This window comes from Temnothorax curvispinosus, unplaced genomic scaffold (genome assembly GCF_003070985.1).
Source record: "Temnothorax curvispinosus isolate PA1 unplaced genomic scaffold, ASM307098v1 QBEX01017911.1, whole genome shotgun sequence".
Lineage (NCBI taxonomy): Eukaryota > Metazoa > Arthropoda > Insecta > Hymenoptera > Formicidae > Temnothorax > Temnothorax curvispinosus.
In genome coordinates, this window is record NW_020227691.1 from 91536 (window position 1) to 107332 (window position 15797).

General features: G+C 39.1%; 5 protein-coding genes across 7 annotated transcripts; 2 read left to right on the plus strand and 3 right to left on the minus strand.

Moving 5' to 3' along the window:
• Window positions 1-88: 88 nt before the first annotated feature.
• On the minus strand, window positions 89-2347 carry LOC112467956. Of its 3 annotated transcripts, XM_025036922.1 has the most exons (6): window positions 2300-2347; window positions 1575-1819; window positions 1146-1430; window positions 870-1064; window positions 502-747; window positions 89-393 (listed from the first exon to the last, which is right to left on the minus strand). In XM_025036922.1, exons 2-5 carry the CDS (start codon window positions 1643-1645, stop codon window positions 504-506), a joined length of 795 nt encoding a protein of 264 aa, XP_024892690.1. In that variant the 5' UTR covers window positions 1646-1819; window positions 2300-2347; the 3' UTR covers window positions 89-393; window positions 502-503. The 3 variants fall into 3 exon arrangements, with proteins under 3 accessions (XP_024892690.1, XP_024892691.1, XP_024892689.1); XM_025036923.1 differs by lacking the exon at window positions 2300-2347 and having other exon boundaries at window positions 870-1001; window positions 1575-1912; XM_025036921.1 differs by lacking the exon at window positions 2300-2347 and having other exon boundaries at window positions 1575-1910.
• LOC112467955 (mediator of RNA polymerase II transcription subunit 17) lies at window positions 2312-5336 on the plus strand. The gene is made up of 8 exons (XM_025036920.1): window positions 2312-2412; window positions 2575-2757; window positions 2909-3225; window positions 3353-3565; window positions 3643-3848; window positions 3931-4503; window positions 4643-4791; window positions 4887-5336. Exons 1-8 carry the CDS (start codon window positions 2312-2314, stop codon window positions 5095-5097), a joined length of 1953 nt encoding a protein of 650 aa, XP_024892688.1. The 3' UTR covers window positions 5098-5336.
• Window positions 5337-5442: 106 nt separating this feature from the next.
• Window positions 5443-8450, minus strand: LOC112467957 (gamma-secretase subunit Aph-1). Its single transcript, XM_025036924.1, has 2 exons — window positions 7803-8450; window positions 5443-7701 (listed from the first exon to the last, which is right to left on the minus strand). The coding sequence occupies exons 1-2, from the start codon at window positions 8033-8035 to the stop codon at window positions 7218-7220; spliced, it is 717 nt and encodes a 238-aa protein (XP_024892692.1). The 5' UTR covers window positions 8036-8450; the 3' UTR covers window positions 5443-7217.
• A 664-nt stretch (window positions 8451-9114) lies between these two features.
• LOC112467953 (proliferation-associated protein 2G4) lies at window positions 9115-13526 on the plus strand. The gene is made up of 7 exons (XM_025036917.1): window positions 9115-9408; window positions 10039-10273; window positions 10521-10683; window positions 10788-10967; window positions 11078-11326; window positions 11603-11749; window positions 11836-13526. Exons 1-7 carry the CDS (start codon window positions 9324-9326, stop codon window positions 11938-11940), a joined length of 1164 nt encoding a protein of 387 aa, XP_024892685.1. The 5' UTR covers window positions 9115-9323; the 3' UTR covers window positions 11941-13526.
• A 545-nt stretch (window positions 13527-14071) lies between these two features.
• Window positions 14072-15791, minus strand: LOC112467954 (nedd8-activating enzyme E1 catalytic subunit). Its single transcript, XM_025036919.1, has 3 exons — window positions 15687-15791; window positions 15265-15594; window positions 14072-14911 (listed from the first exon to the last, which is right to left on the minus strand). Exons 1-3 carry the CDS (start codon window positions 15786-15788, stop codon window positions 14528-14530), a joined length of 816 nt encoding a protein of 271 aa, XP_024892687.1. The 5' UTR covers window positions 15789-15791; the 3' UTR covers window positions 14072-14527.
• Window positions 15792-15797: the final 6 nt, after the last annotated feature.

The following is a 15797-nucleotide window of genomic DNA, read 5'->3' on the forward strand; positions in this document are numbered from 1 at the left end:
TTTTAAGATTGAGGTAAATTGAGGTGAGGTTTTTATTATAAGCACGGGAGAAGAAACAAGGGATTAAATAAAATTACATTAACATTTTATTTCAAGTTGACAAGGCTCATATTATATCTCTTTAAAATATTATATTTCGCTGCATTGATAAATCTGTATCTCGTTAGTGATGTAGAATAACAATTATTAATATAACATCAACATAAATTAGCAGAGTTTACACTTACGCAATATGTTACATTAACAATTGGCACTATAGATGTATATCTATATAATCCCAAACAGTTTATTAGAAAATATACTATAAACGTAGTCATTGGCATGGTAATATTGCACTTGCAATATCGTTAAATCATTTCGTAAATTGCGAATTGATGGAATCCGTGTCTGCATCCTATAATTTCATTAAATCATTTTGTTTTAGCCAGCTAATATATGTTGATATAATCTTAACTCCTATAGAGACGTGTAAAAATATAAAATTCCTTTCAACCTACATACCTCTATATTTCTAGATCGTCATCAGACAATTGCTTCTTCAAAAGCTCCTTACAAATGCTTATTTCATACTGAAGCTTCCGATTCTTCTGCGATAAGTGTTTATGTTGGATTTTAACCCTATTGATATATTTTTGAAACTTGAACCATGCGTTTTCATCTGTAAAATCCTCTCTTCTCACGATTCCTAAGATACCATTTTGATATCGTTGCTTTTTTCGTGGTTTTAAGGTGTCATCTTTAATTTTTCTAAAAATAAAACATTAACATGATAATATACTATATAAAAAATACGTCTCTACACGTAAACTATATATATTTTGTTTTTAAAATAAAATGTATCATTATTGAGTAACAAGATGATTTATTACCTTTCCTTTGCTTGACTAGCAGTAGAGCTTAACGTTGCTTCATTGTCAGGATGAGTTGTCTTAATTGTCAGATTATTATTACTCGTCGGATTATCGATACTTGTGGATATACTCCATTCATTAACTTGCAACCTGTTATCACAAGATCCATTTTGAACAATATACTTTTCATGCTCCAAGTTAAGAGATTCACAACTGAAAATAATCCATCGATCAATCATACAAGGAAATTCAATAGAAAAAAACTAATAAAAAAATTAAAAAAAAATATCATACCTTTCATCATTTCTGTCCTCATTGTCGGTTAAAATATCTTTATCATCAGTTAAAATATCTTTATCATCGGATGAGGGATCAACAAATTCAAATTTAACTTCTCTGAATTTAATATGTCTGCTAGGAACCGCGGAAGGTTTTAATATATTCCTTATTAAATTGAGATCTTCTTTATTTTTAAAATCCTCCGCCTTGAAATGTTTGCTACATATGTAAGCAGTACGATATACCTTCCTTCCTATAGCTTCCCACCACTTCAACCTTAAATCCTCGTTTTTCGGAAACCTGAAAAGTTTAAATAATAAAAATCCACTTTCCCACGTCGTCAGCTGTATTATGTCATCTGAACGCTTTCACGTTAACAATTAACAAACATATTAAAGAGATTTGTGTGTTGCAGAATATTTAAAATCCTGTTACATCCCTTACCTGTGAAACGAGTAATTCAAATCCTGCATAGATCCCTTTTCGATTCCGCAAACGCAACAATTTGAAACCATTTTCCGTAGAGATATTTCTTTTATCACAGCACGGCAAGAGATAGAGATAAATGGATAAAAAGACAAAGCTGAGAACGTTTTTGGTTATGGTTGGTATATACAAGTCAGCGAATGTCTGACGAAGATGACTAGCCGTCCAACGTACGTCCTTCTCTAATGGCGTAACATTTTTCCCTTTTATTCACCAACAAAACAAAAGCTCAACAATCTTATGAACAATAAGGATACTGAATTAAAAATTGAAGAACTGATAGTTTTAGAACTGAAAAACTAAAAATTAAAATTTGACCGCGCACTAAAATAAGATGATTTTAATTTTAATCCATTTCGTCCTGATTGGTTCAATCTTGATCTCTTTCTTTTAATTCTAATTAATCATAATATTAAAAAAAACCTAATCTGAAGTTTAGTGGACTTTGTTCTGTTTTGTCAAATTTTAATCTAATTAATTTGATCCTAATCTGAAATTCTTTATAGTGCATTTCAAAATGTACCAACATACCAAAAATCTATAACACACGTGACGTGAATTATAGATTTTTTTCAGTGTGTCGGTACATTTTGAAACTATCAGTATATGGTACAGAGTTTACGGAGTAGCTCGTCTACCTATGCAAAAAACGTCAAAATACACGAACATATGCTGTTACGCACCGGCTGGGATCTATGAAAACAACAATGGCGTATTCCGTGAACATCTCCGTAGAGGCGCCGATTGAGAATCAGATACAGGAAATCACCTACGATGGCCAAGAGATTTACCAAGCGTACGTAAACGAATTTGGCGTTAACAGAGAATACAGTAAAGATGCTCGATTAACGGAATTTTCCTTGGACCCTAAATGCACCTTGCGTCTCTCGATTAACCTCATTTTTCGTCGAAGGAGGACAAGATTTTTCACGTTACTTTTTGCGTTATTGCATTGTAGACCTCTCACGTTATCGGAGAACCTGGCGAAGATCGCTCAGAAGATCGACTTCAGTAAGACGAACGGCGAGGAGGTGAAGAAGGAGCAGTTGGAAGGTAACGAGAAAAGCGAGGAGGACACGAAAGACCCCGCTTCGTTTCAATCCTCTTTATGGCCGTGGGACAGCGTTAGGAATAAATTAAGGTTCGTCGTGATTCTTCCTATGTGTCTAAAAAACGCCATACATTGCGATTGCAATAAGCACACGATATAACGTAACAAGCATACAGTTCGACAGAAGTGTGACAATGTAAACTGTGAAGTATGAGAATTGAATTTTCGATACCCTTTGTAGGAATGCCTTGACCGAGGTTTGCGTATTGGCCGACGTGCTTGCGATAGCGAAGGAAAAGAATTACATGGTATTGGATCCGGTGCCGCAGGAGTCGACCGATGTGAAATCGATGATACAGGTGTACGCTAGGAAAAAGGCGTTGGCGGGAGCGGCGTCGGTTCTCATGATGGGCGCCGAGAGACTGCGAAACTGCCAGGCCGAATTAGCCAGAACCAGATCCACCCCCGACTTCCACATCGAGCTGTTGAGATTGCGGCAAAACTGGCGTCTGAAGAAAGTGTCCAACTCCATCATCGGCGATCTCAGCTACCGAACTGGTTTGTTCTATTTTTTTTTTTATATTTATTTATTCGCAACACGATTTGTTAATTTTTATCGGGATAATAGTTGGGTGTTTTTAATATTCCTGTTCACTTACAATGTCACCCTGTATTTGTATATCAGCTGGCTCTAAGTACACGCAAACGGGCATGTTTGAAGTTACCAAAGCCGAGGAAGATGAAAAAAGTAGCAATAGTCCACCGGCGTCTCCTAATACCGGTAGCAATATGTCCGGGCAGTCTCACGGCCCTTCAAACTCAAAAGCGTCCGCCTTGCGCGTGACCATACCCAGCGAGTTGCAAGGTGTTGCGTACATCGAAGTATTATGCCAGAAAGGTAACGTAATAGAGAGAAAAGGGATTTGTATGAAAAAATTGTGCACATTAGATAAAAATCAAGTGTTTGTTGTTTAGATCAGGAAGATTTGTGCAACGCAAATATAAGTTTGCTCAACAGTAGTGCGAATAATTCAAATACCGATATGCATTGGCAGCAAAAGTTGGAAGCTGCGCAGAATGTTCTGTTTTGTAAGGAACTGTTTAGTCAATTAGCGCGGGAGGCTGTACATTTGCGCGCGCCTATACCTCACATGGTTGTCGGAAATCAGATAATGGCCACGGTACGTACCTCGCAAATAGAAATGCAATGATATATTGGAAAAATATGCTTAATAAATTTGTTTTTCTCGACACTTATACCAGGTACTCCCGGGAATTCAATTAATAATTGGCCTGTGCCACAGCACAGGCAGCGACAAGAAACCTACGGCACCACCGCCGCACAAAACGGACCACGATCACGTGCTGGAGCACTCCCTGCATCAATTGTTACGCGAAGTACATTATAACAATAGCAATCATCCGTTTCCTCATCCTGCCTCGGGGCCCCTCGGGCCTAGCAAACGCAGATACGTAGCTGGCCCTACCGCTGCCGATAGATACGAACTTCTGGAAATGACGAAGAGCCAGACTCTGCTAGAACAAATTATCCAACAAGCACAACACTTTTTCATGCGTTTGCGCACAGAATACGTGTTGGACACGATAGCGAAGGAGGTGAAAGATCCGCTCATCGTTTCGCATTGGAACGGATTGAATTCGCCGACGCAGTCTTGTGTAAAAATAAATATCTTGACACACGGATACGATAGCGTGTGTCGAACGTCGATGGTCGTTCACGTCGGTGAAAAGTCACTGAAATGCGTGTGTCGCGACGGTAGGGTGATGCACATGAGTTACGAGCCTCAGGAACTGAGGGACCTAATTTTCTGTCAGGTCAGTTGCTTTCACCTCTTTATCAACGTTCGTAAAATGTAAAACTATATAATTTAAAAATGTAATCATCCAATATAAAACATTCTTTTATTATCGGTAAAGTGGTATCACAATGTTCGTCATTTTTTTTTGTACACAGATTTATCAGCATCAAATAAGTGCAGTGCAGGCTCTCGCCAAGTGTATGGGCTGGCAGTTTCTAGCTAACAGCTCACACCTCGGCCTAGGTTCGGTGGAACCCTTGGGTAACGCCAGCAGTTGCATCCTTGCTTCGCCGATCGGCGACAGGTATTTTATAGTTCAAACTTTATGACATGGAAGGAAGAATCTTACATGTACGCACCTGCCTGTTTTTTTTAACCATCATTTGATCATGTTTTTAGGATGATAGCAGTACGATGCGAACCACAAACGGGTGTGCAGGTCGCCATTGCTCATTCTCCCCGAAAAGACTTCTTCCCTGGTCAACTTGTTCGAGAGAGAAAATGGGAGAATCTTGGAGGTTCCTTCAAAGAAGTCAGATGGGACAAGATGGAAGGGAGGAATTTTCTCAACAAAATGGAGCTACTCATGTCTTCTTTAACAAGTTCTTAAGTGTTGCAGATTACGGTCAAACTTTCGTATATTTTTTTTTGTTTAGGACTGAAAAGTTTATATTTTTTTATATCTTTAACCTGCACTTACATTCTAACGACATAGAACAAAATTGTTAGTGCACACATGGTCAATTCAGAGTAAGATAAGAAGCAAATTTTTCGATCCAAGTTGATTATGTGCAAAACGCAAGACGCATTTTTATTCTATGCGCGTGATCAAGCAATGTGAAATAATGGAAGGAGAAAAATCGAGTTTGTTAAACTGAGCAAATACATGAAATCTCATCTGTTCCGATGAGAAAAGTATATAAAAGTTCGACTGTATCGGCAACCGGAATGCAAATTTTTTTTTTTCAAGATAGAATCAGTAATTTTGTTTTCTAAGATAGTTCAATTATCCAGAAAATACAAGACGATTTATTGATAAAATGCTTTTTGATTTTATCAAGAGACAAGGAAGTTTTGTACAAATCTAATCTCGTTCCTTACCTCCTCTAATTATTAAAAACTTTTACTTACTGCTATTGAAATTTTATTTCTACGACTGTGATTTAGGATTATTTGGAATTACGTCAATTATTCATCCGTAGATACCGTATTGACAAAAATGATCAATAATTCAAACATGTGGAATATATAAATGTGAAACTTCAGCATACTTCAAATTTGTATAGGAAAAGAATTACATATAATTCATTGTAAATTTATCTTCATAGTGAATTAATTACATAACTGGAATTATCGTTATTATATATTATGTTATATGAAACTGTGGTATATATAGTTTTTACATCTAAAGAGCAATAACAGTAATTTATACAACTGGTATTTTACAAAAATTGTTTTCATTTCAATGTCATGCAAAATGCAATATGATTTTGAATAATAAACGACTGCGAGATGTGATAAGTGAAAATTAAATTAATTATATGTAAATGTCAAGAGATGCACGTGTCACAGTAATTGTCTTGTCATCGGTAGCTCCTCTTCTCTTTTTGTGTACAAAAAAAGTAACGAACAATTCCTTAGACTGTATCGTTTCTCTGTTTTAACCTATATATACTCAAGGAATTCACCTTTTAAGGCGCAAATTGTTGCACAGATATACATCTCATTTGATGCAATAATCATACATTATAGACACATACTTATATACATACACACGTACACGCGCATACACATTTTAGATTTTTTTTCTTCCTTTTTATAGTTTCCCGTTTTCTCTCTGTAGCCATATTAAATTACAATGCTAAAGCGAAAAATCGTGTGAATTTCTCTTTATTCGCACTGCATAAAAGAAATCAATATTCACTTGTGCCATCACCGTGTGTTCGATAATACAGATTGAAAAAAAACTTCTTTCATTATCCTGCATTAGAATAAACGCATATATAAATTAAATGTACTCTATACTTTGAAACTAGATTTTATGATAGATGGCTTTATAAATTGAAAAAAATTGCGTAATAACGTAAAAAAAGTTTATTTTAATATATAAGGTGCAAGAAAGAAAATGTACGCGGATTCCTCGCTTCTGACGTCACAATTCAACACGGCTACGATAGGAAACAATAGTCCTAAGATGTAAAGGGATAATGTACACTTCGACGTTATCCGGATCCGAACCGGATTGTTAGAGATTATTCTGTTTCATACAATTGTTTCGATGGATTAAGGGACGGACTAGCAGCTTGACCGAAATATCCTGTGCTAGAGCCTTTTACGAGAAAAAAATAATTGCAGGGCGTTTCACGGTGGGAAATACGCTTCGAAATATGTTAGTTTCAAAACATGCGACTGCAGTTGGTCAACGTATCGGATGTGTCGTAAACTGTATCGAATTTGGATAATGGAGCACACATCGCCGTACAAAATTTATTAATAATATTGCATATCAACGCTTCGTATTCTGCTTAATAATCCGAATGAAAAGAGTATCCTGCTCATTGTCTCCACGCGTATCGCGCAATGAAGCGACGAACGATTTTTCTCTTAGATATTAGCATGTAAAGCGAAAGTATGTTTGCCGTTTTACGACGCTCGTGTCCGTCGGAGATGGATCTCTTAATTTAACTACGAACGTGTTGGCGCACGAATTAAGTAACCTTCGGGGGGCTTTCAGTTTCTTCGGAAACATAGGATTAAGGACTGCGCGTGTCCACCGACGATCTTGAACGCGAGCGCAGCCGTTATTACCAGTACTATGTAAGCGGACAGTAGACTGGCCACGTACGCCTGATAGCGATTGAGCAAGGTCATGCACGAGACGACCAGATGCGACGCAACCACCCAGACGATCTGTCCCCAGTTTCTCTTGTCCAGGGCCGAGAAGAAGATGACGCCCCAGAACGTGTGCAGGAGGATGAAACACAGAGTGGTGGCGGCCGATATTATGAAGAAGTATTCGGTACCCTGCCGAAGTCCCATGGTGCCGGGCCCAACCGCGTCGGCCAGGACGTTGACTAGGGCGAAGGAGCCGCTCATGAAGCCGAACCCCAAGCCGCAGACATAAGCGAACACGTGTCTGCTGTCAGCCACGTGGGTCGTTGTAACTTTCTCCAGGCCCCTTTCGGCTTTGCGCAGCACCCAGTACAACAAATACCTTTGAAAAAAGATTTAAAAAAAAGTGATCCATAAGCTAGTTCACATCTACGTGCGTATATTTGAAACGTGCTGAACATGCAATGGAATTGTAGGGGTTACCTGAAGCCTTCCTGGAACAATACGGAGAAGACCAGGCCGAACGCGAGGTGGTCCTGCAGCGGAACGACGGCGTACCAGAGTGTCGACGACAGCAGCAGGGAGATGAGCCAGAAGAAGGCGCTGGCGATCAGGATGATGATTCTAATGGGCTCGGCGGCGACGGTGAAGGTGAACATGGCTAGTGGCGGGCCGAAGGCCAGACAGGCGCAACCGAAGAAATCCATGACGGTCATTTTTTCCTCGGTCGTGTGCAGCCGCGACCGTGGGGTCGCGCGCTCGGGGTCCTCGTCGACGCGTTTCCGCTGCCCTCTTCCTTTCTCTCTCTCCTTCCTCGTTCCCTTCCTCGTCGACGCTAGCAAACGACGAACCCTCTGACGATTCTAGGAGGCCACTTCGCGGCTCGGACACTCCCTTCTATCGGGCGCATTTATCCTTCCCGGTATATGGCGCGCGATCGGGAGCTCGACGAACGATCGCGCCGTTTCGTTCTACAAAGATACAAAAGCCTACGAACATTGGAAACGATCGCCCGGAGTCACCCGTGTGACAATTCGTGGACTGTCCCGTCACCCCGTCCACTGAGTCCAAGTCCACTCTTTTGACTCTCTTGCCTTTGCGTTGCGTGAGGTTATCGACAATACATCGACGACCGCTGTTCGGTCGACGGCTCTCCGATATGAGAGGCCGATATATCGAAAGTAACGAGATAATCGACAGGAAGTTCTCGTGACCGTTAATTTAAATTAAATTAAATTTAATTTTAATTTCAAACTAATTTAAACAAATATAAATACTAATTTTGTGATTTATTGTTATTCCGATGCTTCGTAGATAATGGTAGACATATATTTAGGACTCTCTTAATTAAAAACTGCAATTTTATCCGTGTAAGTTTGTGACAGTATCGCAAATCAATATCACATATCGATTTGATAAAATGTTCTGCAACTTTTTTATTTTTATTTTTATTCAATCAATCCGATTGGCGTTCCACAAGAATCGATCAATCGAATTTAAATGACACAATTCGAGTCGTTCCCGTCGAGCGCGCCTATTGGCTACTCCGATCGCGTTACAATTTGTCGCGGTGACAAATTAATTAGTTCCAAGGATACAAACGATGAAGTAATTAAAAAAAATTAAAAAGAGAATAAGGAAATTCGTCGCGTTTCCGAAGATTTCCGAGTTCAATCGCACGAACGGCGAATTTATGATTCTCGTTTGACAATTTTTCTCCATTACGAACGAGCTGCCGCACCGTCGCGCATGTGCAGGAAAACTGAAGCAAACCGGCGGCCTCCGGTTCAACAGCGCCGCCACCCAAGCCCCATCCGCGTATTCGTCGCCTCGTGGTCGCCCTCATCCTCGTAGTGGTGCTAGTGGTCGTCGTCCGTGTCGGTTGGCGCCCGCCGTCGTCGTGTCGGTCGTGTGCGTATATCGAGAGGTGTCTGCGCCAGCGAGGAAGCCGCCGCCGGAATCACGTGATCGCGGAGTACGGTATTACCGTGTATAATCGGGGACATGGCGGACAAGGACGAGACCGAGAAGACCATCGCCGAGGACTTGGTTGTCACCAAGTATAAAATGGCCGGCGAGATCGTGAACCGTAAGGAAACGGTGGCGCGTGTTCGCGCGGGGTGCGGGGAGGGGGGTCCGCGTGCATCGCGCGCGCGTTCCCTCGCCGTCGCGGCCATATGGAATGCGGCGCGCCGATGCCGGGGGCCCCGGCACATGGTCGCGGGCCCCCGACGTTCCCCGGCGTCGCCCGCTCGCGATCGCGCTCGCCCTCCCTCGTGTCGGTTCCCCGCGCGCCGTGCGCGAGGGAATCTATCTGTCCCCCCCCCCCCCCCCCCCGGGGGGGCGATCCTTGACCGAGCTCCGAGCGACTACGATCGGCGATTAGCTCCACTGGGTGGAGAAACGAAATTTTTAATAATCTAATCTCCTTTTCATATATTGAACAAAAAAAAATTTATCTGACAAAACGGTATTCATAAATTGAACCTCAATCGAGTTAATCGGAGTTCGGGAAAAGTCACCCCTTTACTTTTTGATCATTTGTTTAACACTATTGCTCGGTAATTGCTCGCATGCTTTTTGTTTCACTTGTTTAAAATACTTTAGAGTTAAAGCAAACAATCACCTCCTTCGGCTCGGCATTTAACAATTTAGCTTTCTCAACACGTGGTTCTTGTTGTAATTAAAGTATACTGAAATACGACTGGGTATTTTGCAGGAGTATTGAAGCAAGTTCTAAACAAATGTGTTGTTGGAGCCTCCGTGAGGGAAGCATGCGAGTTTGGTGACAAAATACTTACAGAGGAAACTAGCAAGGTCTTCAAAAAGGAGAAGGAACTTAAAAAGGGTATCGCTTTTCCAACGTGCATATCAGTCAACAATTGCATTTGCCATTTCTCTCCTATCGCCAGTGAACCTGATCTCATTCTCAAAGATGAGGATATGGTTAAAGTGTAAGTTTCTGCATAGAAGGTTCTTCTCTCTAATTTTTCGCAGGACTTATTTTTACCGTCTTATATGTCGAATAACATTGTTACAATCGGTTCTTCTGGAAAACTGATGTTACTTTAATATTGATTTCAAACATTTTATTACAGATTTAATATTTCGAATAATATTAATACAATAATTCAAATAGATCTGACATTTCACTCGTTGACTGCAAATTTGAGATAATTAATGAAATTTGTATAATTACAGTGATCTTGGAGCACATGTTGATGGTTTCATAGCTGTAGTGGCACACACTATCGTCATAGGATCCTCACCGGAGAAGAAAGTATCAGGCAGGAAAGCAGATGTAGTTTTAGCTGCGCACTATGCTTCTCAAGCTGCATTAAGGCTTTTAAAGCCAGGTACAGAGGTAAGATTGAGAATACTTGAGCGCTCTTGTTTCCGTCCTTTTTTTTAAGTCGTAAAAATAAAATTTCGTAAGCGTATCCTGATGCTCTCAACTATGCATTTCAGACTTATACGATAACGGGCACCGTAGAGAAAATATGTGATGCCTACAAATGTAAACCGATCGAAGGTATGCTAAGTCACCAATTAAAACAATTCAAGATCGATGGGGAGAAAACGATAATCCAGAATCCGAACGACGCGCAAAAGAAGGAGCATGAAAAGTATACCCTCGAGACTCACGAGGTACATTTTTAAATTGATATCAAAGTCTTTTGGAAATTTGCGATATAAGAGAAAAGAAGGTATGGCGTTGTATAGAAGGATCTTGATTTATTGTAAACGTTTAATTTCAGGTGTATGCAATGGATGTATTGGTTAGCACGGGTGAAGGAGTAGGGAGGGAACAGGACACTCGGGTTACGATATACAAGAAAACAGAAGAGACATATCAGCTTAAACTGAAGGCGTCTCGCATGTTTTACTCAGAAGTCTCCCACAAGCATGGTCTCATGCCTTTCAATTTACGTACCTTCGAAGATGAGAAGAAAGCAAAGATGGCTGTTGTCGAATGTGTAAATCATAGGTTGATCGAGCCATTCCAAGTAAGACTATTATTTATACGCGTATTTATTAGCTTTCTTTTAGTTTAACAGAATTCTTTCGGAGTATTTGTCATTGGTTATGATATATGTGCCCAATCGACTCTTGGTGAGAACGTAGAATGGGCGATGATTATTTTTTGCTCAATTTGTTTATAAACCTAGTCGGCGCGACTCCGCACTCGCGAAAAAGCCGCGGTTGGTTAGTGCAGTGCCGGGCTGCCATCTTGATAGGGGCATACGCGTTTATCACATTTTTCATTAAATCTTTCTGTGCAGGTGCTGTATGAGAAGCCAAACGAGTACGCGGCGCAATTCAAATTTACGGTACTCTTGATGCCTAACGGACCTCATAAAATTACTGGAATTCCCTTTGACCTCGATATGTATCAGTCTGACTGTGTCGTGGACGATCCTGAATTGAAGGTATGTGGAACGTTAAATTGAAAAAAGTAATAGCTTTGTAACTACCATTGCTATTGCAATCACTTATCCGTAATTGAAAATTACAGAACCTTTTATATTCCTCGGCAAATCCGAAATCGGCGAAGAAGAAGAAAAAGAAGGCCGAGAAAGCTGTAGGAGACGTCGCCATGGAAGTCGATGCTAAGGCCTAACACTGTCATTTTAACACACCCCATGACTTACCGGCATCGTGCACTACTCCGATACTTTTTATTTAGCGATCCAAGAGAACCAAGGCTGGACACTTTCGAACGTTTCGATCACTCAACAATCGGCGTAGCCATACCTTCATACGGACATTGCACAAATTACAAATGTCATGTCTTGCATTTCCATGCTTTGCATCGTCCCTATATGAATGATCAGCAATTGTCTGGTCACACATCTATATATTTCATTCATTCGAGGAAAGTGTCGAGTTTTGCTGCTCTGCCGAGAAAATTAAACTTTTATCACATTACAAGACAACACATTACGCCACAACTTTATCAACGCTTAAGTTTTTATACCAGACCATCTTTTAATAGACTATGGTATTATTATTATATACAGATTGATGATTAATTCATATGCAATTATTGTAGATTGCGTTTCAATCTAACTAACATTTCGTACGTAACAAATCTTGTGTGATCGTTTTCTAATCTAAACATTTAGATTGGCCGAGTTAAGAGAAGTGAATCGTATAGATCCAAAATATATCGATGACTATTTTCGCTTATCCGTAATTGAATTGATAAAGTTACATGGACTACATTTATTCGATTCATGTGCAAATTATTATTTAGACAGTGTCAGAAAATTTGATTTTCTGGACAGGCGAGTTGTGTAATATTATAACTTTTGAATATTTGCGCAAAATATAATTCTCTTTCATGCTGGTTCTGCGCAATTTTGTATCCAGCTATGAAAACTATACTATAACGTTCAACTTCAAATTGTACAATTGGAGGAATGTCCGTTCTTGGACGCTGCATAAACAATGAAATGCCAATGACTCCTCGAGTGTTTCGTTGCGAAAATACCCCCGACCGACAAAAAAAAAGATAAAAAAAAATTATTATATAAGTCTTTTCTACTCTGCGCAAATTATGAGTTGTGTGCGGAGTATGAATTGTTAGTAGCAACTGGAAATGCATCTTTAATATTGAATGAAAGTTTATTTGAGCGAGACGTGATATAGACTTTCGCAAGAAAACATATTCTTGGAAAGTAATATTGACTTTTGCCGACTTGCTACGAGCCGTAAATTATAAAAATTAATATTATGTAATAATAGTTTTATATAAGAAGGATTATTAGATAAAATGTATCTGTTATAGATATTTTTTCTACTCAAGTTGTGCATACGTCGAATGTTACAAAGTGTGCTTGTATAACAAAAGATCATTGTGCACTGTCCATCATTTGCCTGTACATCTTTTCATCAATTGCAATCATGTTTGGAACGTGATTATTGGTAATATCTAGAGAGACTTTGATATTTTCTTCTGAGATTTTCAAATTAGATGAGAAATCTTGACGAGTTAAGAATAAATTATATATACACATACATGCACACAGACACACGTATAGTGTAACAAAACGATTGTATGAAATTTTTTGCAAACGAGGGCTGTGCACAAAATTCATACGCGGTATAAAATTTAACTTGGTGAAGTGAAAGGTAAAACAAAGAAATTGTTATAAAAATGCTTGACGATAAGTTGATAAGTATAAATTTTGACACGTGCATATATTTCACGAATTATATTATTCCATTTCTCTCTCAATGCAGTTAGATGTGTGTAATTTACAAAGTACTACATATTTGTAGAAAAACAAAAGATAAAAAAAACGATTTCATCAATTTGGATTTATAATTATACAAAACCAGATTTTATAGATTGTCCCCCTTATTGAGATAATTTTGCTACGTCATATGATCTCTGATCAGAGTGAGAGAGGATGTAAGTACAGAAATATAGAACAGTATTTAAGCCGTGTCTTTGTTGTTTAAATACTAAATGTATTTTTTTGTTAATTGACTTACAAATTGATCTGTTTTTTTTATTATATCATATTACGTCTCAAAACTATACATGCACACACACACACGTCGGATGTTCTTTTAAATGATGGATTTTTTTCAACCAACTCGAATTTTTCCTCAATGAAAATATTGAGGAAAGTCATCATTTATTGCAACTTTCTAATATTTTACATTATACATTCTCTGTAAATGTGTCAAATTTCATATTTAATCTTTTTTAACTGAGTTTAAAATTAAATGCAGGATATAACTTTATTTGATTTCTTCAAATTTAATTTGCAAACAGCTCTTCTTTTTCAAATATTTACTATTCAAAAATTATTAATGCCTGAACATTAGAGAAAACTCGACTCCAGAATTTATCGCTAAAGAGATTCTCCGATGATTTTGAGATACCTTGCATGCCTTGTTGTGTTCGAGAACTACTAAAGAGTCACTAATATTAATTAACAAATGCCAATAATGTTGACAATGCAATGCAACTGCAGTAAAATAATTGCAGTTCCATTCATTTCGATATATCCTGCATGCGATAAGGTGATCTTTGATAGAAATATAGAATGACATGCACTCTTGTACAAGCAACTTTTGCTTGGCTTTGTTACATTTCATCATAATCTTTATTTTCCAGTTTGCTTTTCGAATTTGAACAGCATAGATATATTGTATGAGAAATGGGATGCTTGAAAAGTAGATTTCTCGAACAGTTATTGACTCGCGCTATCGTCCTGCAGAAATCTCAACTTCAGAGTAACTGTACTCGGAGTCGTAACATCGGCAACGTTTATTTCAGTACCGTCTCTTAAACCTAACTCAATCAAAGTCTTAGACAAATTCTCCCGAGTCTTCTCTTCGATGCTCGCTACCATTTGCATGTACAGAGTTTTATTTTTACCGTCTATTATAGCCGTAAGACCGGGATTTTTCATTTGCATATCTGGCCGTTCGCATAGAAGATCTATCAAATTCTGTAGTTTACATTTTGAATCTTTGATCTCGATCTCTCGCGGTACTTGACTACACGCCAGGCAATCCGTCCTTTTTTCTGCCTCGTAAGTGTACGTGTAAATTCCGTCCAGATCGTTGAGCACCTAAAAAGGAAATATGTACTCTTTTTTTTTACCGTTTACCTCATCGAAACCCTGTTGACATAAATATGGCCCACTTTCGCGTTACGATCGAAATATAATACGCATGATATAATACACCTTGATCTTCTTATCAAATGCAAATTGAAGATCGAGGACTCTGGAGATTAATGAACTGTATAATTGAAGATTAAAATTCAATCAATCACACATACAGAACAAAGAATTAAAGTTATTTGATTGTTCGAATTCAAATCTCCAATTTGCAATGCTCAATCTTCAACGCGTAGTTCGATTTAGGCTCTATATTTGGTCTACGACACAAAGTACATTACTGATTTATCGTATGTAATTACCATGTAATTAGTTAAAGATGCGCTACAACTGGTCGCGAGCTTGAACGCTTCTGTCGCGCAGACAGCGGCGATAGCAGCGTTCGTTGACGCCACCGCCGGTATGATGTTCTTGACGACGCCCTGCACGAGTCTGTACGTCAAGCCCTGTATGCCAAATTGAGTCGCTCTGTCGTTGGACTTCTCGTAAATCCAGTTTATGTGCTGGGGATCGTCCCCGTCGATGGCGCAGTCAAACGGATTCTCCTTTGGCCACTGAATTACCTTCACATACTCTACACAATGCTCGGGCAAACGTGGAGTATTGGCTATCGTACATAAAGGATATGTGACCTATGTGAGATACAAACAAGTTTCTAACGTACGAAACTAGCCTTGTCGACATAATCGAATCTCGAAAATGGAATACTGGAGATTGTGCTCACTTGTGGTGGGTAAAGGTCCAACGTACACTCGATGCAAGGATTCATGCCGGGTAATATAACACGAACGTTTCCCTTGAAACCTTCGGTCCCACCGTCGATCATTGGTATCAC

Coding starts and splice junctions, on each gene's coding strand:
- LOC112467956 (XM_025036922.1), bottom strand. CDS start 1,645: ATGGTTTCAAATTGTTGCGTTTGCGGAATCGAAAAGGGATCTATGCAG. Junction 1,065..1,145: donor GAGGACAGAAATGATGAAAG/GTATGATATTTT, acceptor GATTATTTTCAG/TTGTGAATCTCTTAACTTGG. Junction 748..869: donor GCTAGTCAAGCAAAGGAAAG/GTAATAAATCAT, acceptor TTTTATTTTTAG/AAAAATTAAAGATGACACCT.
- LOC112467955 (XM_025036920.1), top strand. CDS start 2,312: ATGAAAACAACAATGGCGTATTCCGTGAACATCTCCGTAGAGGCGCCG. Junction 2,758..2,908: donor AGCGTTAGGAATAAATTAAG/GTTCGTCGTGAT, acceptor TACCCTTTGTAG/GAATGCCTTGACCGAGGTTT. Junction 4,504..4,642: donor GGGACCTAATTTTCTGTCAG/GTCAGTTGCTTT, acceptor TTTTGTACACAG/ATTTATCAGCATCAAATAAG.
- LOC112467953 (XM_025036917.1), top strand. CDS start 9,324: ATGGCGGACAAGGACGAGACCGAGAAGACCATCGCCGAGGACTTGGTT. Junction 10,968..11,077: donor ATACCCTCGAGACTCACGAG/GTACATTTTTAA, acceptor GTTTAATTTCAG/GTGTATGCAATGGATGTATT. Junction 11,750..11,835: donor TGGACGATCCTGAATTGAAG/GTATGTGGAACG, acceptor TGAAAATTACAG/AACCTTTTATATTCCTCGGC.
- LOC112467957 (XM_025036924.1), bottom strand. CDS start 8,035: ATGACCGTCATGGATTTCTTCGGTTGCGCCTGTCTGGCCTTCGGCCCG. Junction 7,702..7,802: donor TTGTTCCAGGAAGGCTTCAG/GTAACCCCTACA, acceptor CTTTTTTCAAAG/GTATTTGTTGTACTGGGTGC.
- LOC112467954 (XM_025036919.1), bottom strand. CDS start 15,788: ATGATCGACGGTGGGACCGAAGGTTTCAAGGGAAACGTTCGTGTTATA. Junction 15,595..15,686: donor TGGACCTTTACCCACCACAA/GTGAGCACAATC, acceptor TATCTCACATAG/GTCACATATCCTTTATGTAC. Junction 14,912..15,264: donor CATCTTTAACTAATTACATG/GTAATTACATAC, acceptor TTTCCTTTTTAG/GTGCTCAACGATCTGGACGG.